The 27561-nt window shown below is 40.6% G+C and overlaps 1 protein-coding gene across 4 annotated transcripts in view; it reads right to left on the bottom strand.

Annotated features, from left to right (window-relative positions):
- Positions 1-27561, bottom strand: part of dscama (Down syndrome cell adhesion molecule a) — a 44947-nt gene that overhangs the window by 14869 nt on the left and 2517 nt on the right. For 3 of the 4 annotated variants that reach the window (XM_049743474.2, XM_049743475.2, XM_049743476.2), the window contains exons 2-8: positions 21086-21403; positions 20654-20803; positions 3400-3546; positions 2310-2588; positions 1936-2211; positions 1547-1843; positions 422-697 (exon numbers count right to left, since the gene is read on the bottom strand). In XM_049743474.2, coding sequence (XP_049599431.1) covers positions 422-697; positions 1547-1843; positions 1936-2211; positions 2310-2588; positions 3400-3546; positions 20654-20803; positions 21086-21403 — 1743 coding nt within the window. Of the gene's footprint in view, positions 1-421; positions 698-1546; positions 1844-1935; positions 2212-2309; positions 2589-3399; positions 3547-20653; positions 20804-21085; positions 21404-27561 lie in introns of those variants that run through there. The other variant, XM_049743478.2, reaches the window with a different exon arrangement.

Below are 27561 nucleotides of genomic sequence, written 5' to 3'. Positions count from 1 at the left end.
GAGAGCGTAAAGAGAGGGAAAAGGCGGGGTTGCCCATCCGACATTTCAAATTATGCCGTGTCATTGTAGAAAGAAAGCCGCGTGAGGTTATCATCATCTGCCTCCGCTCGGCATCACTGAATATTCAGACGGGCCTCGGGATGATGGATGTGGTGATTTGCTATCAGTGAAAGGATTTTTATTTTTTTTTACAGGTTGTCAGGCGTAAGTATTTTTGCTTAGCATGACACTGCAGTATAATCTGCATACAGACTGATAAAACAGGCTCATTTTATTGCTGATCTTAAATCTGCGGAATGATAAAATGAAATGTGTGCATTCCTAATTTGACATATCGGTGTGAAAGATCATGATGGATTAACTTAATATTGGAGTGAACCTGCTTTACTAGCATGGTGTGTGTGTCAGATGGTATCCGTACCTTTCACAGTGACATAGACACTCTGGTGTGTGGAGAGTTGAGGCTGCACGAGCACATTGCACGTGTATTCGCCTTCGTCCACGTCCTTCTGAACGTCAAACAGCTTCAGGGTGCCGTTATTCTCGAAGGCCCGTTGGCGGTGGTTGTACGGTAGCAAATTGGAGTCCTTGTACCATTTTATGGAGTAGTAAGGGTAGCCGATGACACGGCAGTGAATGTACATGTCCCGGCCAGCGATAGCCGTGAGGTTTTTCATCGGTCTGATGCTGGCAGGCCCTTGAAGGACACATTGGAGAGACAACCCTCTTAAATTGATTTTGAGGCAGGGGTGCCTGTGCAAACGTTAGCTAGCTGGATTACGTGTTTGTAATGCACCACAAATTTTGCATGCCTTGATTCATTCTGACGAGAACCATTACCGTGAACAATAGGGTTAGGGTTAGGGTTTTTTATTGTTTTAAATCATCTTAATATCTGCTATGGGTCATTAACTATACAGTTTCAAAAACAATTGGTTTAACAACAACCAGTAGTCAACCTGGGTTGCTAGTCTCGATTAAGGAGGTAACGATGTGAAAAATCGTCATTCCGTTTTCTCCGCAATGGCACCTTTGGAAAAAAATCTTCATTGCTTGACTGCATTTGGCATCTATTCTGCACCACTTTCAGATTGCCCTATTTAGCCTTAAATCATGCATCGATGAACGCAAGTTAAACCGATGGCTGTGTCGACGGCAACCTTCTGTAATAGACAATCGCTAATGTCCGTGCTTGAATGCGCCAATATTACAGCGACATGATTACAGCCATCCAACCAAGCGTGTCCCTGCAGAGAGTAGATAGCTCTAGCGTCATAGACTAGCGTAAAGTAAATCACGCTAACGGTGTCGGAATATAAACCTATCAGCGGGGACTGGGGATGGTGCAGGGTATTCAAAAAGATAATGCTGTCACTAGTGACTGATGATAGAAGGTGAAACTACTCAAAGCTGTGCTTATCCGACTCTGATGAGGAAAAAAAAATAGAATTCAATACCAATTGAAATAATAATTTGAGCAGAATAAATCAAGGCATGTTGATGTGTATATGTGATGGTGGGTTGGAAGAGTTGATCTGACAAGCACCTCTTACGTTTATTCGCGCCTGGTAGGAGACGGCCCCTGCTGAGTTATTGCAGATGCAGCGATACACCCCTCCATCCGGGACCTGGGTCTGGCTGATGTTCAGGTGGCTGACCACATGACCTTCAGTGTTTGTGTAGTAGGAGATGCGATGGCGGCTGTCCCGTATTACCGGCTCGTCATCCAGAGTCCAGGTCACCCTAGGTTCTGGAGTGCCCTTCACCGTGCATGATAGTGACACAAATTCATTGATGTTGTAGACCTTCTCGCTAAATGAAGCCAGAATCTTTGGTGTACCGTCTGGGAGAGAAAAGACAAAGCGAATTATAATACTGAAAAAAAAATGGGAGGGCCTATGATATATTGTAAAAAGGTACATTTAAAATTCTGACCTTCTAAAACGACCTGAACAAAGTCCTGGGCGGACATCTTCCCATGTCTGGCGAAGCACTGATAGGCACCTCCATCGCTTTTGGCCATTCCGGCCATTACTAGGTTTTCCCTGTTTTGGCCCGTCATCCGAACGCTGTTACTGGGATAGATGAGCTCGCCGTTACGGTACCAAGACAACTGGTACTCTTCAGACCCGCTTACACCGCAGGAGAGGGAAACCTGGCTGCCAACACTGCCCTTCACCTTTCGTGGGCTCACCACAACTTTCAGGGTCTCTGTAGGTTTGAGAAGGTACAGTTTTTTTATTTTTAGCAATGTCATTTTTGGAAAAGCTTCATGATGGTGGTTTAGTGTGAAATGGATCCGCACTGACCTTTCACCAGGAGCCTGCCGACCACCTCAGCATTGCCGTAGCCGTTCCATACCTCACAGACGTATGTGCCTGTGTCGCTAGGTTGGGCTCTTTCTATCAGCAACCCCGTGACACTTTGTCGGTATCTCGTGTCGGGCTCCAGGGGCCGGTTGTCCTTCAGCCAGCGGTACTTGGGTGCAGGGTGACCTGAGGCCTTGCACGGCAACTCCACTCGGTGAGACGCCATCACCTCACGCCGTTCGAAGCTGTCCAGGATGTGTGGGGCTGAGTTGGTGGGATCTACAAAAAGCAAATATATGTCAACTTTGAGTGGAAGGCCTCAAAAGAGAAGATTATCTTGTTAGATTCGTCGCACATCTAATGGAAAAGTGTTTTGCTTTTTATTCTATTATTATTGTATTTTTATATGTTTTTTTGTGCTTGTGTGTGTCTTTTCTATCTGTTATTATAGTTAATGGAAAATAGCAACATAAAAGATACAAAAAGTGAAAAAAAATACAAAAAAATATGATAAAACTATCGTATTTCTTTTATTATTTCTTTAAAAATCTTACAAATTAAGTTACCATTATTTTTAACTAAATTGAATTAAAACTAACCAATATGCCCACAAACTAAAACAAACTGAACTTAAAATCAAAACAACAAAGAAAAGTGATAAACAAAAACAATTATCCCACATTATTTTAAATGGAAATAGAATTTTTTAGCAACACAGGCATTTAAACTTCATTATAAATAAATGCCAAACACAAATGAAATAAACAGAAAGTCTTTGAAAGCAGGACAAGCATTGAAAACAAAGATGACTCATTTTGCCAATACAATCAAACATTCTCACACTCTCCCCATGCTGCAGCTCATTAGTGTCCTTAATGCTGCTTGATAAATTGCAGTGTGTCACTTCAAGTCTGCAAAAGTAACACGCGTCTCTCCAAAGGGCATATTCTGCTCTCCCCCCAAAAGATGTCAGCCCCGATCTAATGACCTTTACCAGATGTCAAGCCCTTTTTCAAGCAAGTGTTTTTTTATTCTGTCACTCCATTCATTTCGCACGAACCAGATGTTTCTTTTTTTTTTTTTTCATTACCTGAAACAATGAGTCGGGCACTATTGCTCTGTCGGGTCTCCCCTGTGTACCGATGGCGTGTCATACACCTGTAGTTGTATAGTCCATCTTCCATTTGGACATCCAGGATATACAGGGCTCCCGTCGATGTGATGAGAAACCGTGACACTGTAAAAAAAAAAAAAAAAAATTAAAGATTGTATGAAAATCCATGATCAAAGTCGCTTGGTAAATATTTGGGATGCAACCCTACGCCATTGCAATTTCCAAACATCTGCTGCGGCCTATTTTGAGCAGTACAGCTCCAAGGCGCCATGACAAGGCCGCGTAACACAACTTGTTATCATGCCCCCCCCTCCCCTCTGTCTCTCTCTAGTTTCCACATTGCCATCTCCTGACTGAACCACCGGGACCCCCGAGATCACAGAACGCTTTGATAAGTCAAAGCCGCGACCATGTTCGCATCATGCTGATGTTATGCTAATTTCCATGAAGCACAGAGCTACTAAGTGTTCATGAGGAGCAATAAGTGGCCGCCAGTGGATTTTATGTCAGCAGCCTCAATTTAACAAAAATGCTGGATGTCTTATATAACATTTTATTGGAGGTTATTTATTTTTTTGAGAATTGTTGTTGAAGGTGATGGAGTAATAAATAGGCTGCAAGGACGCCACCGTCAGCACGTGTTGACCTAATTAGAAAACTCCAACCACAGTTGTGATATCCTCAAGGGCTCCGTCCCCCTCCCCCCAGTTTGACATGATCTCGACTAGCCGGCAGGAAATATAACAAAATTAAATATATGATGCTTGGCAGAAAAAAGAATCATTCTTTCCTGAATCTGCTTTATTGTTTGCACACAGTTAATGCTGCAGTATGTGTCCTTGTGAGCTAAGGGCATTTCTCTTGATGCTTTGTGTATTACTGCAGTTGCCTCTCATCCTACTTGTGTGTCCATTTATTTGTCTTTTTTGTGTGTGTGTGTTTTGTGCATGCAAGTGAGTGTAAATGCATTAATGCAGCACGGAGGAATGGTCAATAATAACGACCGGAGGCGCTTCTCGATTTTTTTTTTCCCTGCTCCACCTGCTGCATACTAACGTTGTCTGGCAGTACGTGTGTGTGTGTGTTGTGTGTGTGACAGATAGTGCCTCTGTTTATGTCTGTACTACAGCGTATATTTTGTACACTGTGGTTTCACTCTTGGCAAGCAATCAGTTTGGGTTCTCGTCTTCGCTCAGTCCCATTTGGATCCGTAGTCAATAGCTTCAATTAATCCCCATATAAGGCGCAGTGAACCCACAAGTAGACTCTTTGTTCTCGTAAAAATGGGAGGCTTTGCAGTTTTTCCACTGAAACAAGAATTGTGTGACAATAGGGACGGAGAGAAAATGCTGAAATAAGCTTATTGTTACAGCCACTGGACACCAAATGATGTTGGAGGATTTCAGATAAGGTTTGAGCACATTGGCGTAGGCTAAGCACTTTTTTGATGTTTACTAAGTTGTCCACCAGCCCACCTCCCGCTAGATGTTCCTCCAAAACGTACTCGAGTTACCCTTGGCTCCCTGCGTCGCTTCACTATTCTATAATTGAGATGTAAGTGGAGGAGAGATGAGCTGGGAGTCAGGAGAGATGAGACGGAGTGATGCAGAGAGCAAAGAAGAGCATGAACAGAAAAATAAAAGATCAAGAAGAAGAAAAAGCACAAGCGGCATTCGACTACTGTGTCATTTAAAATGACTCACAAATTGTGCTCTCGGGGAAGGGAAAAAAAAACTTTCATATGCTAATTCAACATCATTCACCGGCAAGGCAGAGCAATTATATATATATATAAATAAAAAAAGACATTCCTGTCCTTTGGACAAATCTCAACAGGCAAGCTCTTTTTGTTTCTTGCAGTGTTCCTGTGTCAGTCTCTATCAATTCATACAACCTTGAAGACACAATTTATTGAGTCAGTATAATGGCAAAAAAATATAACCTTGCAGATCTGCACATAGCATAATAGAATATTATACATGCAAGTAAAAAAAAAAAATAAATACACATGTAGCAGAACTGAAAGTGTAATTTTATATTTTTTTTTTACTGTGGTGTTCACTGAATTATACAAAGAGATATATTTTGGTTTGCAAAATTAGAATGAATGCAGCTCTACATTTAATTTCTTAAACTGTTCATATTGTGCCTATGAGTTTCCATTCTTCATTAACATTTGAAGCAATGACCAGCGTTAGACTCATATGTGTCATTACTGAGTAATAAGCATATGATGAGCCCAAGAGGGCCTGTATTGTAATTAGGTTCCACCAGATTTATTACCCGACTGCTCCACTTTGATCAGCACATCTATGGTGAGGGGGGAGATCCCACCAATTTTGTAAAACTAATAAAAATCACTAGTCATTCTTCCATTGGGAGGCTAACTGACAGGTGCTGGCGTTACCATGGCAACACACAGGCCACCACTGTTTTAGCAAACAATAGTAAAGGTAGAGGTGGAATTTTGTCAAGTCAAAACCACGCTGCGGTCATTTTTTTAAATTAAATAAATAAATAAATAAATAAATAAATAAATAAATAAATAATACCATTATTTTTGTAAAGGTCAAATTTGACAAAGCACTAAAATAAAAATAAAAAGTAAATTGTCCAGTGAGAGTGATGCTATAGTTATCTACTTCACTTAAGGATAAGAACGAACTGGTGTGATAGATTTTAAATTTTGAGCTCATAATGGCGATTTATAGAACTTCAGAAATGGTGGCCTAATTTGTGACCACACCTGGACTCCAGACTTCAAGCAGCCTATCTGGGCCAACATCCCTATCTGCTGCCTGCAGACTTGAGTCAGACTGGAAGTCTGCTCTTTTTTTTCATTATTTTTTTTTATTGCCGTTGCTAATCAGCAGCAGCATCCCTCTGCTCATTAACAAGACACGCGTTAGCCCGAGGGTAACTGCCTCATATGTCAACCACAGATAAAGATGTCATCTTCTGCTTGACTGAATAAACCACTATTAAAACTGGATGCAAATGGACTCGAAATGATATTCAAATCACAAGACAACAGGGAAGCTCAAACCCTGAGGCGCTTGGCCTCAACGTTGGCCCACATTCTCCGCTCTCCTGGAACCAAATAGAGATTTTAGATACCACATGTCTTCGGGGTGCTAAATTATTTGAAATGCAATTGAACTAAATGTTATAATAGCTGGGATGACAGCAGCATCTTTATGGCAAAGATTTTTATTTATGAACAATGAACTATGACTGGTATCATTTTTCACAATTAACTTGATCAAATTTGAGATTAAAGTTAATATCTGTCCATCCAGCCATTTTAACCAAATGCAACACTAAAATGATAATAAAACATTGTGACTTTCATATGAACTGATGATACATAGAGTGACTAACAAGACTGATGCTGGCAAACTAGACGATAACGCCAGCAGCTAATGTTGTCGACTATATTTTCCTGTTTGTTTATGTTTTCTATGAATGTCCTAGAGGTTTTTCCATGCATGTATTTACTGATATCTTCCAGTGACATGAAAAATTTGGGTTGGCGAGATTAACTAGCGTTGCCAGATTACCGTATTTTCGGGACTATAAGGCACACCTAAAAACCTAAAATCTTCTCAAAAGCCGACAGTGCGCCTTATAATCTGGTGCGCCTTATATATGGACCAAATTCCTAAATTTAAACTGGCCTGAAGCATTGTGTCATGAAATCAATCATAAGTGGCCCGCTGAAGACTATGAATCATGAATCAAAAAGACTATGGATCATTATTTTGTGATTATAAAGTAATTTGTTGCATCTGAAGTTGAAATAGAAAAGATAAAATAGAGAGTGATTTGACTTGGCTTAAAAATCTGACATGATGCATTAATGGTGCGCCTTATATAAGGACAAAGTTTTAAAATGGGCCATTCATTGAAGGTGCACCTTATAGTCCGGTGCGCCTTATAGTCCAGAAAATACGGTACTATTTTGTGTTTTTTTTTTTTTACCAGGTCATCATTTTCTGAATTAGACACTTAGTACGGCCAAAAATCTCTTTTTCGTGGTGAATGGTGTTCTGTTTTATGAAATCATTGTCAGCATTTTGTCCCACAATGAATTTGCTTCAGTACTGAAACTACAGTAGAAGCTTTTTGTGAAGACGGGCAGACAAAACATCTATTTCTGCAAAGACAATCTAACAATGAACAGTGTTTGACAATGAGGTTCATTGGCAAACATTGTCAGACAAAAACCAGAGCTCAATGAAGAAACGGTCAGCTGCGTAAGCATTTTTGTTTTCCGAGTCAAAACTCAAGACAAGCATCTTTTTGAGCAAAAACTTCCAAATGTGTCCTCTTTTGTGGCCAATCGAATTAGCCAATAAGGGAATGATGATATTAAAGGCTTTTACAATGCTATCATTGGCCTCTCTTTGGCCAACAATAAATGAAGCAGTGTTGAGCCTCAGCTGTTTAATCATGAATATTCATCATCTGTGTCTCTGTGTGAAACCTCTGTGTATGCATGTTTGTGTGTTGCCATGTGTGTGTGTCTGTGTGTGCTACGCTGGCAGGCATTAAGGAAGCTATTAGTATCTCCTCCATCACAATGTCTGACTTTGTCAAGTATTTTTAACACTTTTGGAAAAACGGCAAAAATCACAAAATTGATTGATTGATATTTCCCAACACAATTTATTTACACAGCAAAATGAAAAGGTATTTATCTCCTTAAAAATGATAGTCAGACTGTAAAAGAGTTTTGGCCCGAGACCACGTCATCACATTCCCGATGATGGAAACCGAATTTAGATACAGTGCTCATTTGTGTTTCATGGTAATTTGCAGTGGCAAGTGGAGCAGTCAGTGGTGCTCTGTGAGTAAAGCAGAGGGGGCAAGAAGAGGATTAGATAATCAAACAGTGTGCCACTTTAAATAATCTCTGGATCCTCTGGGGGAGGTGAGACTTAAAGCTGGAGCCCTTCCGCTTTAATTGTCTGATTTTCCCATCATTATCGTTGAGGGCCTCAGTAATTCAGCCTGATTAAATATTCAGGAGCCACGCAGAGGAGGATGACAGAGAAGGAGGGAGGTAGCAAAAGGAGAATGATGAAAGTAAAAAAAAAAAAAAAAAATGACTGAGTGGGAAGTAAATTGGGCTTTCATTGTCACTGGCTGTTAACAGATGAGAGAAACACTTTGGGATTATGACCCACAGTGTAAATCACAATTTACCGTCATATTACATTATATTATGTATACTGATGCTTTTCAATGTAAAGTATTTAATCATTTAAAAAAGCTATATTTGTATTTATTTTTGGAGTGATTAAATTCTACATAAATGATAGATATAAAGCATCCTCCATTCTTCACTTGTTCTTGACTATGACTAATGTGAATATTACAAAACAAATTCAGAAAGCTTAAATAATGTTATTAGTGCCCCTGAGTATTTCAGCCATAAAATCATTGATTTTTATAGAGAGTGACGCACTGTTAGACAATATTAATGTTTGGAAGTTCAAACACCAATAGGTGTTATTTATAGGATGGTTAGATGAACATGCTTCAGTAAATTTGGACTTAAGTGGTCTAAGGTGACACTGTCTGCACATAACACATAACATTGAATTAAAGCAAGATGAAAAAAATCATATTATGTTTGTATTCCATTTGCTTCTTTGCTTTCCCTCTCTTGCATTCTGCCCCATCCCCCATCTCTGACTGCAGAGCTTGCAGTGGTCAAGCCGCTTGACGGATGCACCACCTGACGAATATCAATCAAGGTTGCTACGGAGACAGAATCAGGCTCCCCTCTTTTTTTTTTCCTCGACTGCACCCCTCCGGCATCTCACATGCGGCTTTTTGTTGACTGATCATGATTTGTAGTTTTTTTGCTGATCTGTAAATCTATTATTAATCTCATGTAAGGTGCGAATTGATAAATATGAACCGATTGATCGGCACTGTTACTAATCGAGTAGACTATGCAAAGCCCAAGATGTCTCTGATCCTTTCAAATGATCCAGGCAGACAGGCGTAGGATGGAAATGTCCATCACTGCTAATGACATTAAAATAAGCACTGTCAAAGTTGGGCTACTCAGATCAGCACCACGGCCAGAGGCGCAAATCATCACCAGTAACACAGTAACATTTCCTCTTGGATTACTAACTGTCAGGAGACCATTTTTTTTTTCTTTTCTTATAATTGCTCCATTTTAGCCTCCCATATGCTGCACACACATTTTCTCTCTCAGCAGCCCCCCCTCGTACCGCTGCTAAACATGATGCTAACCAGTGAGATGACTCCCCATAGACTCATCGTTATTGGCATTAGTGCCAAGCCAGCCATCAGAGGGTTATGTAAATATTGGGTAAAGCAGCTGCTCTCAGAGTACCGTCATCTGCTTGTGTTCCTTTCTGGTCCCAGTCTGATATAAATCACACGCAGCAATTAGTGCCACATTGTCCCGCTGCTCTCGTTAAATAGCCTCGCTAGCTGACAAACAATGTGTGTGTCAGAACTGCAAAGGTGGATGGATGGATGGATGGATGGATGGATGGATGGATGGATGATGGATGGATGGATGGATGGATGGATGGATGGATGGATGGATGGATGGATGGATGGATGGATGGATGGATGGATGGATGGATGGATGGATGGATGGATGGATGGATGGATGGATGGATGGTTCAATGAATTGGTGGATGGATGATGCCAGATGAGTGATGATGGATGGATGAATTAATGAATGAGTGAACGAACGAACGAACAAACGAATGAACAAATGAATTAATGGATATTTGAATGGGTCAGAGTTTGAAATTGTGTCCACGCGGATCAATTCAAGTCAATCCAACGGTATGCAAATATTGACCATGTAGGGAAAAAATATAAAATAAGCAAGTCAACAATTATTTTCAGGGACTATGAAGAATTATAGTATGATACGGCTGATATCAGATATTGTACGCAAACTGAACTCCTCAACTACTAAATTTGCACAGTGGAAGATAAATGGCGAATGTAATTGGTATTCAACACTGCGACAAAATGATTGCTCAATTGTAAACAAGAAATACGACTGATTGAAAAATTATTTCATTCTTTCAGTGCCTCAGGTCCTCCCTGCTCCAACAGTATATGAATAAAACAGAATTACAACATGATGACTTGGCATGATGTCGAAAAAGTGTTAATCAAAGATCACAGAGCTGATTTCAACCATTTGTCTTGTCAAGGCCATGATCTAAAATACCAATTAAAGCTTCAATGTAATTTAGCTGACAACATGACATCAATGTGAGAGGACAAAAACATTGGCTGGCGAGAGGAGAAATGTTCCCTGATTAACATATTGCTTGAAATTACCACAATCGCCGGGGGAGCATTTAACATGCTGTCATCTAGGGGAAAAAAAAAAAAAAAAAAGGCCAACAAATAATGTCAGAATAGATGTAATTGATTTATATTCTCTCTCTCTCTGATTGTGCTAGTGGTTGCTGTAGTGCCCATGCTAATTAAGAGGTAATGAGGGAATAATTGGGCATACCACAGCCAAAAGCGCAATGAGAACAGACAGCGGGACATGTTTAGAGCTGTTCAGGTGCTGAAATAGCTGGACATTTCCGAGAGAGCGAGATGCTGAATCTGTATCAAATAGGCCCTGCCTCCTCCAGCAACGCCACCTGACTACCACTTTCAGACAATAAGGCCGGGGGGGAGAGGGCGGAGAAAGGGATACAGTAGAGGGGGATGGGGAGGAGAGCAGGTGGAGAATGGTCTGACTATAATGCAAACATAAAAAAATAAATAAATAAAAAACAGCCCTGTGTTTTATATTGATGTGCTTTGCTTATTTTAACCTTGAGCAGCACATTTCTTTTTCTATAATGTTGAATATTGTACAAAGGTCACATGCAGAAATCTTTTTAAAATATAAAAATAACAAATATAAACACCCCCTTATTAAAAAAAAACATTTTTTTTTTTAGATCGATGCTGTTTGGGTGCTTTATGAGAGGGAGAGCGAGCGAGAGAAAGGTGAGCTGGTTACTGTGGCAACTAGGAGAGTGACTCCTGGCCTTATGCTTGGGGGGGGGGGGGGGGGGGTAGCGGAGGGAGGGATGGTGATGGTTGTGAGCTTGGAGGAGGCAGATCAGAGGGAGGTGTCAGTGGGCTACTGTGCACACAGAGATTCACCCTCTTTTTTTCCTGTTCGTTCTTCTTTTGATTCTTTTTTTTTTTTTCCACAGTAGCACAAGAACAAAAGATGCTGCCTTCCGAATGGTGGCCGCTCTAGATCGGACTAACAACCTCACTTAGCTTGCCGCTGTCACGACCAAACACCTCCTTGGTCGTTAGAACATGGCATGCTTTTAGTCACAATTTCACACTTGAGCCGTTCTGTTGATTTGATTGTAAGTATCGCAACACGTCGGTCATTTTCTAGTTTTTCCAGAGGTGCTGTGATTTTTGAGGCCTATAGAGATGACAAGTGCAAGAGGATAGTAAGTACCCTCTGACCTTATGACAGGAGCTCACGGAGAAACAGACTGTTCGAGACAAACAAAGCCATGGGGTGTGTGTGTAATGACTATGCTGCCCCCTATGGTGAGGATGACCTTCTAAACAACAACAGACTGTCACTATTGTGGCGGTGCCTAGTGGGAGATGCCCTCAGTGCAAGGTCAAACGCCTGCAACTTAGTGGACCAGAGCCATTTAGCATGCAAAGAAGTCTACAGCTACAGACATCCAAGCACAGAGGCCACAAGCTTCTTGTTTGTTTCGATTTTTTTTTTTTATTGTTTGTTACTTTTTACCATGAGGGACAATGACCTTCTGGTTTTGGTTGAGTTCACATTTTGTTGTTCAGTAACCAAGCCAGGACAGATTTGCAGATTTGCTATCAATAAATCAAATAATCACCAACTGCTCGTTGTCTTTAGAAGTTTTCTTTGCAAAAATCGGCCGTGATTTAACTACAATCCCATTTCTGCAACAAAAAAAACGTCCCAGCCAATCATATAGCGTTAAAAGGGACACCGGTACTTCTCAATTTTAGTTTGGAGTGTCCTGGAAAGATATGTCAAGGTAGCTTCAAATATGACATAAAACCCTAAAATAAAAGCTAACCAAAATAAAAGCTTCCCCAACGATACATTCATGCCGACGGAATAGCGAGCTTTGATTTTGAAGTCGTGTATTTGATTGATGCGTGGGTTGTTAACATATCGCCCACAGGGTCGCGTCATCCCCCAAAAAATGTTGCTTTATTACACGCGACTAGCTTTCCTATGATCTCCGCCAGACATTTTGAATCAAACGCTCATCGTTATGTTTCAAGGAGCACTTTGAAGGAGATGGGGGGGATGAGAAGTCAGAATAAAGCATATGGCATGTTGAATTTTTGGGCGATGAGACCTGACAGGTTAACTGAACATTTGGTAGGAGGTACCAAGCAGTAGGGGTGCGCAAACACACCAAAGAGGATGAAGGAGAGGCGGCATGTGTGTGTGTGTGTTCTAGAACTTATGCATGATTGTGCGTTTTGGTTGGGAGGGGGTAGCTAGTACGTAAGGTTGCTAAACACTCCCATCTGTTCATATCCTCAGGCGCTACTTGGGCACTTAGCTACTGTCTCATGCAAATGAGCTTTGGCCCGTGTTGGTTTCTTCCAAGATAAATATCATTTAAATAAATTTGGAATGACATTGACAATTATGGTTGGCTTACCTCTGGGTTTTTTACTGCTATCCCTTGAGATGCATTTGTTAAAGGGCTCCTCGAAACATTAAGATGTGTGCGTATGGATTATTTTTCCAATATAATAATAATATTTGTTTGATTCGAAACAAAAAAATTGCATTAGATTGAGTTTATCACTCTTTACTACAAACGATAATTGCATCTCAAATAGCCATCTCTGCTGTCTCTTATTCAAATAGCTCTAAAAATGAAATGTGGAATCGTATATCACTTCTTTAATGAACCGCTTCCATAATAATTTCGCCTCTTTAAGTGATTGCTTATCTCGTCAAGTCGCGTGCAAATATGGAAAAATGGCTCTTAGATTAACTGTTGCAGATGTTTTTGTTTTTTTTGAGGGGCAACAACAATAACAATACGTGAATTTTGTTGCTCTCTGCATGTACATGTGAAAGGACAAGACCATTTTAGAATGTGGGACTCCGGCTGACTAAGTTTGACCAAGATTGAAAAATCATATCCATGATGCATATCCGAATCATACCATTTAAGAGCGAACAATTGTATCACTTGAACCGTGTAGTATCAAGCCAGCTTGCCTCCAACTTACATTTTCAAGCTTAATCGAGTGAGACTTGCACCGCCCATAATCGTGTTCTTCGACAGATGCCCTATGTGTTGTTGTGTGGATGTGCTTTGCACTAAATGATCACATGTTTAAATGAAGATAAGAAGCTTTTTGATAGTGAAGGTTTAGGAGCAAACAGTAGAAGATGCGGAGGAAGGCAAGCAAAGCCTAGACTGATTTGAATCTGGGAAACTGTCAGAGAGATGGATTACCCCCCCACCAAATCCCGGGCGAAAATAGAGGCCTCGAGTTATTTACTAGCCTTACAACCAGATGCAAACCATCTGCACTTAATTGTAAGACATAAACTTTATGAAGATCAACTAGGGATTAGGGCACAAAGCCTCTTATGGCGTAGAATTGGTGTCCCTGCTTCGAGGGAGAGTACGGGAGGCGGCTCAAGACACGTCACATGTGCTTTGGAGGACGTCAAGTCTCATCTCTGATGTTCTAAAAGATGACATTTAAAAAATAAGGATGGGCGAGTCCATCCACATGGCATTAGAACATTTGAAAAGATTTGAGGTTCTTCAAAAATGAAAAAATTTAGCATCCAGGTAAATCTCAGTGGAAGGGAAAATATCCAAACTGGATAATAATGATAGGATTCTAATAAATCAGCATGTGGTATTGTTTAATGTAGGTCGTGGCGCATTATGTTGTTTGTCAGCAGCCATCTGAAGACGCGAGATAAGAAGTTCTGCCCAAGCCACTGAATGGGAGGTAGCCAACATAATCCTATTTAACAAGATCTAGGCTGAATGCGGGGTGGGCCATGTCAGTGGGGTCACGCGAGGAGCCTGGCGTGCTCAATTTATGGCTCCTTGGCCCAACTTGTGCCCATTTCTTCTCAGGTTTGAGGTCACTCAATCAATCGTAAGACAAGCACTTGTTGCATGCTCCTATTTGTAAGAAGGAAAATAATGAAAAGATGGATTCAAGGAATCAAAGAAAATGAAACTAAACTGTTGGCCGGTTTATATTGTTTTTTCCTCGACTGCACTAATTCCTCTCATCTCCATATGTTAAGGTGGGGGGGGTGGAGCGTGTTGAACGCGTGTGCCACGTAGGGGGTATCAGGGATTAGGCCATCCTGTCTGGACATATGCTTTTTATAATCACGCTGCTCATTGTGTCTGTTTGTCCACTGTGGATTTCTAGATAGCAGGATTTATGAAACAAATCTGCCGCCATACCCCAAATCAAAAATACCCCTGCTCACCTACAATGACAGACTCCATAAAATATGTGTGATTCACTTTGTTTCATAATCAGGTTCATTATTGTGATCCAACTTTTGCATGCACTTCATATGGGTCTTTCAAAAACAGCCAAATAACCAAATGTATATATATTTATATAACCCTAATCCAGGTATACTATAATCTGGCCCATGTGTCATGCAGCAAAACTGTAATACAACATGTAGATTACAAACACATCCAATTCCCAAAGTAGAATTTCAGCTCCTCACTTTTAAAAGGAATTAATAATGCATCATTTCAGAAAAGTAACGTTTCGAGTGCAATTCAAACAGGAGCCGACCGGCACAAAATGGCTGCCTCGGATTGAAAACATTGCAACATCCATATCAACGTCCCCGATGAAGATGGACAAATCATTTGATTACATGCACAATGAAAGACTACTTTAAGGGCTGCAGTGACCTCGAGGTCCTCATCAGGCCCAACCCCATTGGGTAGAAGATTACGTTGTATGTAATCCTTGGTTTGGGAGCTGAAGGGATCACAGCCCTCAAACTGGAGGACACAATGTAATCAACCCCAAGAACCATTAGACCCCAATCTAAGAAAAAGCAGATGTGTGTCCAGAATGTTTTTTTTTTTTTCTCCGATAATAAATGTGGGGACACGTTCCAACCTATCATAATATACTGTTATTTCTTGATTAAGATATTATAGTTGTTTATTTTGATGCTAAGCATTTTATGATTATAAAAATAAAATTCAAAATTCCTCGCTCAATTCAATCACTCTAATCGAACCTGTGCCTGTCACAGAATAAGGTGATCGAATTTCTATTTTTAGAAACACATAAAAGACATCCGTTCAATCTAAAGTGCAAGCACAGTCCAGAAAAGCAAACTAAAGTGGAAAAAGAGAAGCAAGCGGATAACATTCAGCGAGCTTAACTGCTGCTGCCGTGAGAAGAGCTTATCTTGCCACCACAGCTAATATGAGCTTCTCAAACAGATGAAAGGCTTTCTCTAATTTTTTTTTTTTTGTTCAATTTCTCCAGGCAATTTATTTAGGGTGGGGGAAAAAAAAAAAGAGAAAGAGGGGGAAAAAAGGGACAGAGCATGAGCGTATTGGCCTAGTCGATGACGAGTCATAGTGAGCTGCAGCCAATCAGACTGAGCAGGCAGCGTCAACTCGGGCCCTCAGCAACAACGTGACTATTTAGTGGATGCAAGAGCCAAATCGAGGTGGGCTTCTTTTTTTGCTTAAAATATGAGCCACTCAAGCATTTTGTTCATTCATTGATATCATGTTTTTCTTTTAGGAAAAATTATTTCGAAATATAAAACACTGAGTTTTCTAATTTTGTGGGCTATACCAAAGATTATCATGGGTTATGTAAAATAACCTTGATGTGTAAATATTGATAGTTTAAAAATAATTCTTAATTCAATCATGAAACATTTTTGGGAATTGGCATTAAAAAATAAATATGACTGATACAATTTTATATTTTGCCTTTTTTAAGAGAAAATAATTGACATAAATGAAATCATATTTTTCTTTCTGATTCTAAATAAAAAGATAGAAACATGTATTTTTTATTTGCATAGGCCTTGAATAGAATCTTGAATGTAAACTATTATAAGTTTGCATCAGCAATATTTTTTTTGGTGATTTTATTGGTAATTATGAAAAATACCATCCATTGATTATTTTTGGGGGGGATTCATCATTTCCAGCATTAAATGTCAATTTTGCTTATTAAAACATTACTCATGGACCCCTCAAGATTTCATATCAGGGGGGGCTTTTTTTGCTCATACTCGACACGGCACCTGGGCAAAAACGAACCAGTGAGAAGATGGAGATGGCGGGAGGGATTTACTAATCCCAAAATACACTCTGCATGCGGCACGTACTGCTTGGGGGATATCACGTCCCCTTTCCGCTCCAGACGTCCATCTATCAAGGTAATTTCCCATGGCAGCTTGTCTTGAAATTACCTTTCCAGAAAGCACCTTCCTACTCATACATCTCACCCCGCAGCTGACGTTACTTGAACCCACTCCATTATTTAAATTTTCAATCAGGATCATGAATTCATGAACTTGTGGGATGGATCCAGTTGATTCTGACCTATGTCTGTACTTTGATTTGAAAGGAAATGCATGGAAGGATAGAAAGATGCTAATTAATTACACGCATCCATTTTAAGGCCTGGCGGTATTTATAGAATCCTTCACGTCAGTGTCAATAAAGGCAAACATCAATGATGTACGTTGGCATTTAATTTCTTGCCTGTCCTTTGCTTTAAGACTCATACGAAAGCGTCATGAGTCTGCATTAATGTTTTTTTTTCCTTTTGCTCGCTTCCTTGAGAGAGAACAGGGATAGAAAACGAGAAGGGGGGTATAGAGAGGGAAGAAGGCCGTGAATAGGCAAAGTGAGTGGCATGCATGGACAGCCCCTCTGTCTGTCAAAGACACTGCAGCAGCTGCATGCACGCGATAAGAGCAACCATTCACAGCCAGAACCCCCGTCCCCGTCCTCCCCACTCTTTTTTCACCCTCCTACACAAGACACAAACACACACACGTATTTATACGCACATCAATATTCTGCAGTTTTTCCCAAAAAGGCCTCTGGCATGACGGTGAGGTGGATGAGATAGAGAAGTGATGGGAAAGATGACCCCTCACATTTTTTTTTTTGACAGAAAGTAATCATGCATGTATTAAAATAGTTATTTTCCTTGCATGCTTATTTATTTATGCATTAATTCAAACATGCACCAAAAAATATTGTATATTTGTTGCAAGTGTCAATCATTTCGACCTATTAATAATATCCAGTCCCAAATCAATTCAATCTAGAAAATATCTAAGTCCTAGTTAATTTGTGACTACTTCCAAGATTAGTTTTTTGGTACTCTTATAGCTGATTTGTATCTTGGCAGAAGGCCACACATGACCTGGCATGTGTCCAGGTCCAGAGGCAGCATTGTCAAGAAGATATGTCAAACTGCAGTGGCACAATTTTTTTTTTTTTTTATATATATACATACACACACACCAAATAGCATTTAGGGTTTTATGATTCTCGAGTCGCCATGCTGCCCTGCCCAAATGTATCCACCCGTAATTTTCCCATAATGCTTTGTAGCGACTGCAGCTGAATTAATGCACAAGGATATTGATTTTCCTCCCCATTCTTTTTCTTCCTTCTCTGCCACCTTGTATTTATCAAGCTAAGCTCAGGCTGAGAGGAAACAGCTCAGTGAATTCTACACTTCATTACTGCTGACCATATACAAATTTATGACACTATTCATATTTATTTTTTCGGAAATACGGTAGATAATTATAAAATATGGACGATGCCTCTACACTGTGCACGTTTGGTGGTTTCTGTCCATGCAACCACGTTCTGACCCATTTTTCTATATGAGTAACAATAACCCAGCCAATCACTGACAGACAAAATGACGGATGCTCGAAAAAGACTAAATCCCGCCTGTCATAGGTCCAATCCTGCCTGTCGACAAGGAAAGAGAGGTAGGGAGGAAAAATAAGGCGGAGGCTGAGTCTCCTGCTCCTCTGGCTACACCCATCTCACAGGGAGCAGGAAAGCCATTACCCGCCCACCAGCTAGCTCAAGGTTGTGCTGCACCAATAGCTGCAATTACTGTGCAGAATTCCAAGAAAAAAACACAACAATAGTGAGAGAGCCACATTTGCTGGAGGAAATGTATTACTAATATGAATCAAACTGTGAAAAACAAATAATGTGTTACTATAATCTGCTAAACTACTAGTCCTCTGCAAATATGCACAAGAAAAAACACATTAGGGAATTAATCGCCTAATGTGGATTTTTTTCCCCCACATTATTTCTTTACTACCTATATTCATTTTAAGATGTCAAAATTGAAGAATATTTTTTATTATGACTGCCTTTATTTAATTAAAGAGTGGAAAAGGGAATTGTGCACATTCAGTCATCTTCGGATAATAAACTTTTAGGATCATTGCCATTTGGTTGTACCCAAGGGCACCGTAACGGCAATGACGCCAACCCTCAACCACGGAGGATTTTAATTGCTATGTAATTGCCAACAATTACAACACCGCAGAATAGTCTTGAGTGCTGATAATAACCCATGAACAAATAACATAAACATAAATAATTTTCTCCGTAGTAGTTTCGAAACACTTTTTATTATTCAAGCCAATTTGCACCCAATCAATAGATAGCAGCGTACTCGCCTGTTACCTGAATGGGTGGGTGCAGGTTGGATATTTTAGGAACCGTAAACAGAAAATACTGAAAGGAATCATGATATTGGTAGAAACGTGGATTATGTGTGCAATACATAAAAGCAAAGCAAAGACGGTAGCAGTGGGAAGATGAAGGAGAGCTGACAAAAGAGAATGTGATGGCCGACGGCTCTGATGCATAGTGCGTGTGCCGCATGAAAAGGAAGACTATTTTTTTTTGTGTGTGTCTGCAGTGGTGTTGGGAGAGAGAGGGGGGGGGGGGTCGGACCCCTCTTGGCCCTACTGCTGCTGAATGCAGAGCAGGCAACAGCAGCAGACTGAGGCAAATGACTACAAGGCCTCCTCAGTGGCTGCAGCACAAGCTCCACCTGGGGAATGGCCCAGCTCAGTCGTGGAGAAGGAAAAAAAAAAAAATCCATCCCACACAGAATCATCCACAAATCAATTTTAACCAATAAATGGACAGTTCAAACTTTTAGAACAAGCACACACCTTTGCAAATAATTATTGGAAATGCCATTAGTTACTGTGCAGATTAACCCGCAGACATGGATACAAAAAAAACAAAAAACACAAAGTGCACTTAAAATGTGTGTGTATCACAGTAGGATGAGAATGTGGGGTGTACGCACTGAGACGTGAATAAAGACCATTTGCTCATGAATTCATAGACGTTGGACATCCATTATTTAGCATAGAGAAGAGCAATGGATTGGTGGTTGGATTATTTTTCTGACAAGCTTTAAATGGCTACAGATGTGATGATTTTATATTTAGTTTGATAAACACTCCTAAGATTCAAATCACAATCAACATCTAGTCAATTTTGCCAATTCAGCAATAACAGGACCCTATACCAGAATCATGCTAGTAAAAATCAATTTACGGACAATTATAAAAGTGCTATAGATTATTTTATAGCTGAGTTTGCCTCCGAGGACAAAACCATCACGGCCACCACCGACAACAACAACAAAAAGTCTCTCCAAAGCATTTGCCCTCCATCTAAAAGCAAAAACGGCATTAAGTTGTGTCTATTGGGTTTGCTAAATGTCCCACATAAAATGAATTTGCCCCCCAGGGTTGGGGAAACAATCACATAGGCGAGTGTTCCATTTAAGTGATTTGAATGATCGGAGCGCCGCAGAGAAATGGGTCAATACACTGAGACTAAGTGACATGGCTGGCAGCCTGTGTGCTCGTGGAAGGCTGGCAGAGGAATTGTAGTGAGACCTCGCTGTCATTGGGTCAGACGGAATTGCAAACACTAAGATCAGCCCGGGCTAGTCCTCATTTTTAGGAGATTTGCACAGCTAACAGAGACAACACACACATCTCGGCTGTCACAATCCATCGCCAAAAATCTTTCAGTGAGCCGCAAGAGTGTAAAAAAGGTCATTTTCAAGAGCGGTAAGAAAAAATTTGACTTACTTTCAGCATTAATTGACATTGTGTCTTTCTCCCAGGACACAACGGTGATGTAGGCCTCCACTGAGGCAGGGATAATGCACTTGAAGACAGCCACATTGCCTCTCATGGCTTTCTGGTCCTCCACCCGAACAGTGTAGGGTTCCCGGAGGACTAGTCGGAGGGGGTACAAAGAGATCATTTTAAATATTTGAATTGTGCATCCTGGAAAACAAGATTTTTTTTACATTTTTGAAAATGTTAAACTTGCTATCTAGGTTTGCTGCCATTGAAACTGCAATTTTGAATTGACTTTTCAAAGCAGACAAACGGAGCATTTAGAAATCGCATGCAACGTTTAAGGAGGACCCCGAGACCCTCAACTGAAAGTTCCAAACACCTTCCAGAGTTTGATGCTGATAAATACTCATTCACATCATATATATTGATACCAACCAGCCTTAATGTGGACATCTTGGCTCCTGATTCTCCCTGAGGGGTTCTCCGCTGTGCAATAGTAGGTGTTATCATGGATGAGTTTGCTGAAACTGGAAGGGGGGATGTGGAAGATCTGAAGGGTGCCATTGGAGTGCACATGGCGGATCCCTGGCACATCATAGATCTCCTCACCGGTGGCCAGATACCAGCGCAGTGAGACAGGTGGCACACCTGCTGCGGGACAGGGCACCGACGTCCCTGTGGTGCTGGCGAACACTACCTCTTGCACAGATGCATTGACAAAATATAAGCTGGAACGTAGATCTTCACAGAAAACTGCAAAAAAATGAAAAAAGCAGAATGTTAGAAAATTCCTTCAAAGCTTTATTTAAAACCAGCAGTTAAGCATTTGGAAAGTGCTAGTAAATTTAAATGTTACAAATGATTATTGCTACAACATAAGCCCCAAACATTTGTATGACACGCTTTCTCGATTCTCTTTCGCTGTCATCGGGACACCCGCCTTCCCATCTGCTTGCCCGTGCGACAGCTGCCAATCCCGCCTCCCCGGAGACGAAACATTTTAGCGCTTCATAAATTCCTAATGAGCATGCTCAAATCGCAGGCCACTTCCACCCACTGGTCGCTCAACCTGTTACAACAAACAAACACCGGGGCCAACACATGTCTCAGCACATTTGGAGCTGCGCTCACTTCACACGTGCGGTACTCGGAGGGCCGGTTTGTCCCGTAGGTGTTAAATAGTCAATTGCTGTATTTGGTGACAGCTACAACATTGTCAGATCTTAAGTGAGATGGCTAAAAACAACACAAGAGCCCTGACACCAATCATCATGGGGGATTATTTTTACAAATCTTTTCCGGACTATAAGGCACACCTAAAATTTTCTCAAAAGCCGACAGTGCGCCTTATAGTCCGGTGCGCCTTATATATGGACCAAATTCCTAAATTTAAACTGGCCCGAAGCATTGTGTCGTGAAATCAATCATAAGTGGCCCGCTGAAGACTATGAATCATGAATCAAAAAGACTATGGATCATTATTTTGTGATTATAAAGTAATTTGTTGCGTCTGAAGGTGAAATACAAAAGATAAAATGGAGAATGATTTGATTTGGATTAAAAATCTGACATGATGCATTAATGGTGCGCCTTATAGTCCGGTGCGCCTTATATAAGGACAACGTTTTAAAATGGGCCATTCATTGAAGGTGCGCCTTATAGTCCGGTGCGCCTTATAGTCCGGAAAATATGGTAAACACATTGAGTACATTTAAATGACCTTTGTAACATGCACTGCTTGGGGAGTTTGGATGAATGGACTGTTGAGACACATCAGCGGACTTGAGTGACAATCAATAGTTGATTGTAGTTTTAGTACCCGAGTTACCCGAGTTGGGTGCCATGTGTCGGTAAAGGTTGGGAAGACATTTACAGCTATTGGTTCCCATATTATTATTTGTTAAAAATTCTGTATAATTGTATTTCAAACAGGATTTGCCAAGCTGAGTAAGGAGATGATGGCGGTCATCATGCAGCTTCTGTTTTGGAGAAGGTAGCTGAACGAAGAAAGACGGTCTGCTGCATAACTGCTTTTGTCTCAGTCCTCTGCGCGGCAACTCATAAAATATTGAGACCACCCCCCCATTTCTGGGTGGTTGATTTCTTCAGATGAGAAAGCTTGATGGACACACAAGCCTTTAAGATGGCAACGTTTCAGATAGATACAGTATGACTACATTTATTTTTCAGTGCAATGCCAAGAAAATAGTGCGGGAAGGGCTTGAGTGGAGAAGCGGAAAACTGAAAAGCACTCAGACAGTCACACACGGGCCGATATTACAAGAGGAAAAAAAAAAAAGCCTTGGCAGAGGTCAAAGTATGCTCCACCTTAGATGTCTATCACATGGTGGTAGGAAGATCCGCACGAGGTGTTTTCCGAATCGGTTCAGCCATTGTGGAGCCCCTACAATTTCATTTGGATCTCAAGGGCGCCAGACACACTTGGGTCAAGGGGAGTGCACACGGGCGTGTCATAAGGATGTGGGGGGATGAGCGTTAATGTCGTGGAGCCTATGAACACACAAGCTGACGTGTCCTTGGGTGACAGGCGCACGAGTCAATGCAGCCAGTGATGGTGCTGGTTTGGCTTGACACTATTAGCTTGTCTTTCACATAGGCAGCAAAAAAATGATTCGTTTGAATCTCTTATAATAAAAGCACCAAATCGTGTTTTCCCCAAAAATATAATCGGCACCAGGGCATCAAGATATTAGGGCTACTTCACCGCAGGAAACTAGAACTGAGCCATACTGACAGCTCGTGGCAGGCCATGCAGGTAATTACGACGGATACTGTCAAGGGAGGGCAGAATGGGGGCTGGGCTATAAAAAAGAGGAGGGGCTGTAGCTCAGGGAGGGCCCTCATAATGACAGTGAGTAAGCATCCCCCCCCCCCACAAAAGGCCCCCAGACTCAGAACCTCCACCCCCTCCACTTCTGCCCTAAGGCCTTACAGAATATCTAGTAAAGTGTGGTGAGCTGAGATGTACAGATCACAGAAGAGGGACTCGTCACTCCCAAATCATCGGCTCCCAATTTGCCCTCATGAATAATTGTTGAGCGGTGCGCTCAGCGGCATGCAGATGCGATGTAAAACCAATGATAGTCTCCTCTGATGTCAACTCTCCAGAGGGCAAGACAAGAGTCATCGTGGACGAGTTGATGCATATGAACGCTGAGGAGACGAGAGAGTTCCCACGTACCGGGGGACTTTAATGAGTCGTCAAGGTGGAAGCGGACAAATCAACTCGGACAGAAGAGGGGAGAGAGAAATGAAATGACTGAGTAAATAAGATCCTGCTGATGCCACGTACAAATGTGCATCGAGAGAGGAAGCAAGGGTTCGAAAATTCTCATCATAGATTCATAAGAAAGAGTCATTATCAACATTTAATATTAATCCCAGTCACAATATTTCTTTTTTTGGCCAAACCTATTCCAAATCAAATGTCAACTGAATTTATATGACCTTAAAGCAGGTGTGTCCAACCTGTGGTCCCGGGAGCTATTTGCGGTCCGTCTGCAAGATTTACATTCACTGAGCAAAAAAAAAAAAAAAAAAAAAAAAAAATTCTGTAGATTTATGAAACCAACAGAACCACATTCTCGGTCAATGGTGAGACCACCGCATCGTTTTAATTACCGCTCAGACACATTTGAAAAGGCTCAATTGTGATTAAATTCAATGAAATGTTAAAATAGTTACATAATAAACAAATAACACAAAGTAATACGAAACAACTCGGTGCATTTTAAATTATGCAAGTGCTTTGTATTTTTGCAGATCAGCGGTGGCTACAACATTTTAAAACAAAATCAATTTTGGGCTTTTTACAACCAGCTGTCTCTGCAGCACTATTATAAATTACCCTGATGGAAAGCCAGTCAATTGAGAATAACGGTAACAAGCAAAGACTTACAATATTGCACGGTGTGCATTAACGCGACACTAAATCAGCACACCGACATGAGCCACTCTATTTTTTTTTTCATGAGACAGTGGAAAACCAGAATTTCTTTTATTCATGTTGCCTCCATCCTTACATATGTTTTTTTCCCCTGAATGGTGTGTTTAAGAAAGCTATTGGAGGTTCAGCAAATAGCGGCAGGCAAAACACACATCAACATATTCAGAGCGCTTAGTGCCCTGGATTAATCAAATTATAATTTAATCATCTGATCAAACAGTAATTAGCATAATCACTTCTGGGCTCGGCCTGATAGAGCGGGGACTGAAGCGGAATGGCGCTGAGGGCTAGCAACACTTAAATGAAACATTTGCCAGAATGTTTGAAAATCTAACACGTTTTCGGGCCACAAAACCGAGAGACGCATTCTGAATGCTAATCAGCGTCATTTGGTTAGGCCTTTAGAATATGTCAGCTAAAAGGAAAGACACATTTTTTTTGGTCTAGCATTACTAATTACAATTAAAAAATCCTAGAAAAATATGAGATGTTGTGTTTTAATATTAATGTTATTCTGTTGTTCTAAAACATGGGATTATAATTTTTTGGGGTTACGCAAACAGCTCTCATGGAACAAAAATATGCTTTTGAATTTATTACAGTGATCAAGATCAGATTGTTTACTTTTGTTTTCACAAGATGCATTGATCCTATTACTCTCATGTATTGACTAGACATTTTCTAAAACTTTTCAGATTACTCGATATTAAGCATTTGAACATATTTGTGTAATATAACCACCCAAAAGAGAATATGTAATTAATACCAAGAAAATTTAACATGCAAAGAAGTGCAATCCATTTTCCAGTTGTTTCGGACAAACAGTGTTGGCCAGCCTTCACCAAAGTCTCAAAAAAAATAAAAATAAATGTTTCTGCATGATGAACCAGAATGAATTGATATGAATCTGTAAGCATAACACAAGCTGACTCCATATGAGCCTTCTTCCCCCGCTCTTCTTCCTCTTTCTGCCTCACTACACATCATCATCTCCTTAAGCATTGCAGTTGGGGTTAAATGAAACCTTTAACAGTTCAATGTGCACCCATTAGCATATGCTTGAGTCTACTCTCATCTCTACAGCCAAGCCAAAGCGGAAGCAAACGCAATGGAGGAATACAAAAATGCTGACATCTAACGGCAAAGCAAGGTGTCATTTATAAATCCAGGAAGATACATTTTTAAAAAATCATCCTCTAACTGGACCCAAAAAATATCCAGTCCAGGAGGTCTGAAGAATTTATCTGAATTTTTTGGGGGGGGTTTTACTTTTGGAAAAGACATTTGAATTTTCACTTCACTTCAATACCAAGTCTCAAAATGATACCTGTCAATCACTGTTTTGGCTCCAGCATACTATACTGTCCCTTTATTTTGCATGCAATGGTAAGATTCAATCAATCATCTCGTCTCGATCATGTGGAAAGTAAATTTAGTTAATTATCGGATTGCAAAAATCCAGTCTCGCTGGTCCGTCAAGACATTTTGAAAACACATTTATTTCCCAGTGGCCTACATTGCGTTGACTGCTCTGTTGATGTTAATGGGCAACTGAGGAGCTGGCTGGCTTGTTGCTGTGACCGTGTCAGACGACCCTAACTGTATATGAAGTGACAGAGTGCGCCAAAAGACACCCACACCACACAGACCTGGTTTCCCACTGACCCTAATGTGACCTCTACCACGTCATGTTGTTTTGTCTGATTGTAATTAGGTTAAAACAGCGCCATGATGTAGGCTACTTGTCAAATAGTCACGATTGTAGCCTGGTTATTAAGTTACTTGCCAATATTAGATCTCCTGGGAAGTATTTTTTGAGGAGGTTTGTTGCTACACAACATTTCCGACAAATATGAACCCCAATTTGTTAAATCCAGGTCCAGAAATTAAAAACCCTACCACAGTTTGGCTTCAGCCACAAATGCTTCTAATCAACTGAGTTTGATTGTACATGTTAAAACAAAAAAAATAATTTGTATCCCTGAAAGATGTGGGAATGATTTTGGCGGACACAAATACATATGATAGAAATAAAGTGACATTTATGATATCTAATGGGGCCCAATTAAATAGTTGTGTCAATCACAGATGTTTGTTGGTATTCTGTAGAGGTCAAAGTAACGTTTTTAGGTCAGATTGTTTTGTTTTCATCAAACCAGTAGATTTTCCGCATCAGCACTCCCTATCCTGGTCCGATCCTAAAACGAGACAGTTGAAGAGCACCCTTGTATATTTACACAGCTTATTAGCACACCATTGAGCATGTATCATATTTCACCCCAAGGCTCAGCTGAGCAAAAACAACATTCTGCCAAATGCCCAATTTCATCCCTTCATAAATGGAAAACATCGCTGATCGTTGATTTAACTCTTAATAGAGACGGTTTGGAGAGCGGTTGAAAAGCTCAAGCACCATTAAATAGAACTCCACAGTAAATTTTACTCTCAGCAACCGTCAATGTTTCATCACAGGCGTCAAATGGGTAGTTTAGAACAAAATAGATTTTGCACACTAGGCCATATTCATAAATGACCACTTCAATAGGTGGCTTGAAATATTTCAAAGATATTTCCCACAAACAAGCAATGCTCAGTAACTGCCATTTAGAATGATTTCTTTTTACATTTATTCCTCATTAGTCACAAGTATGTAAATAATACTGTTTATCTTCCCCCAAAAATAAAGAAACATATTTGGGAAGTATTTTAAGGGTCACCTGAACCCACACTGCAGTGAACTCATTAAAGCAGGTCTCCATAGAGACAACCACAAGAGCACTCCCTTAAAAGCCTTTTATATCTTCTCGTTCGAAACAAAAGACAGAGGACGAGCCAAAATCCGCATTATTATTTCTATGCAACGGAGAAGGAAGGTTGCCAATATTTGAAAACCACTACGGCTGCATTTAGCTAAGCTAAGAAAAAAAAAACAATTCTATTCTAC

The sequence above is a fragment of the Syngnathus scovelli genome, chromosome 15 (genome assembly GCF_024217435.2).
Source record: "Syngnathus scovelli strain Florida chromosome 15, RoL_Ssco_1.2, whole genome shotgun sequence".
NCBI lineage: Eukaryota > Metazoa > Chordata > Actinopteri > Syngnathiformes > Syngnathidae > Syngnathus > Syngnathus scovelli.
Note: the sequence above shows the minus strand (reverse complement) of the source record. Positions and strands in the feature narration are given on the sequence as shown.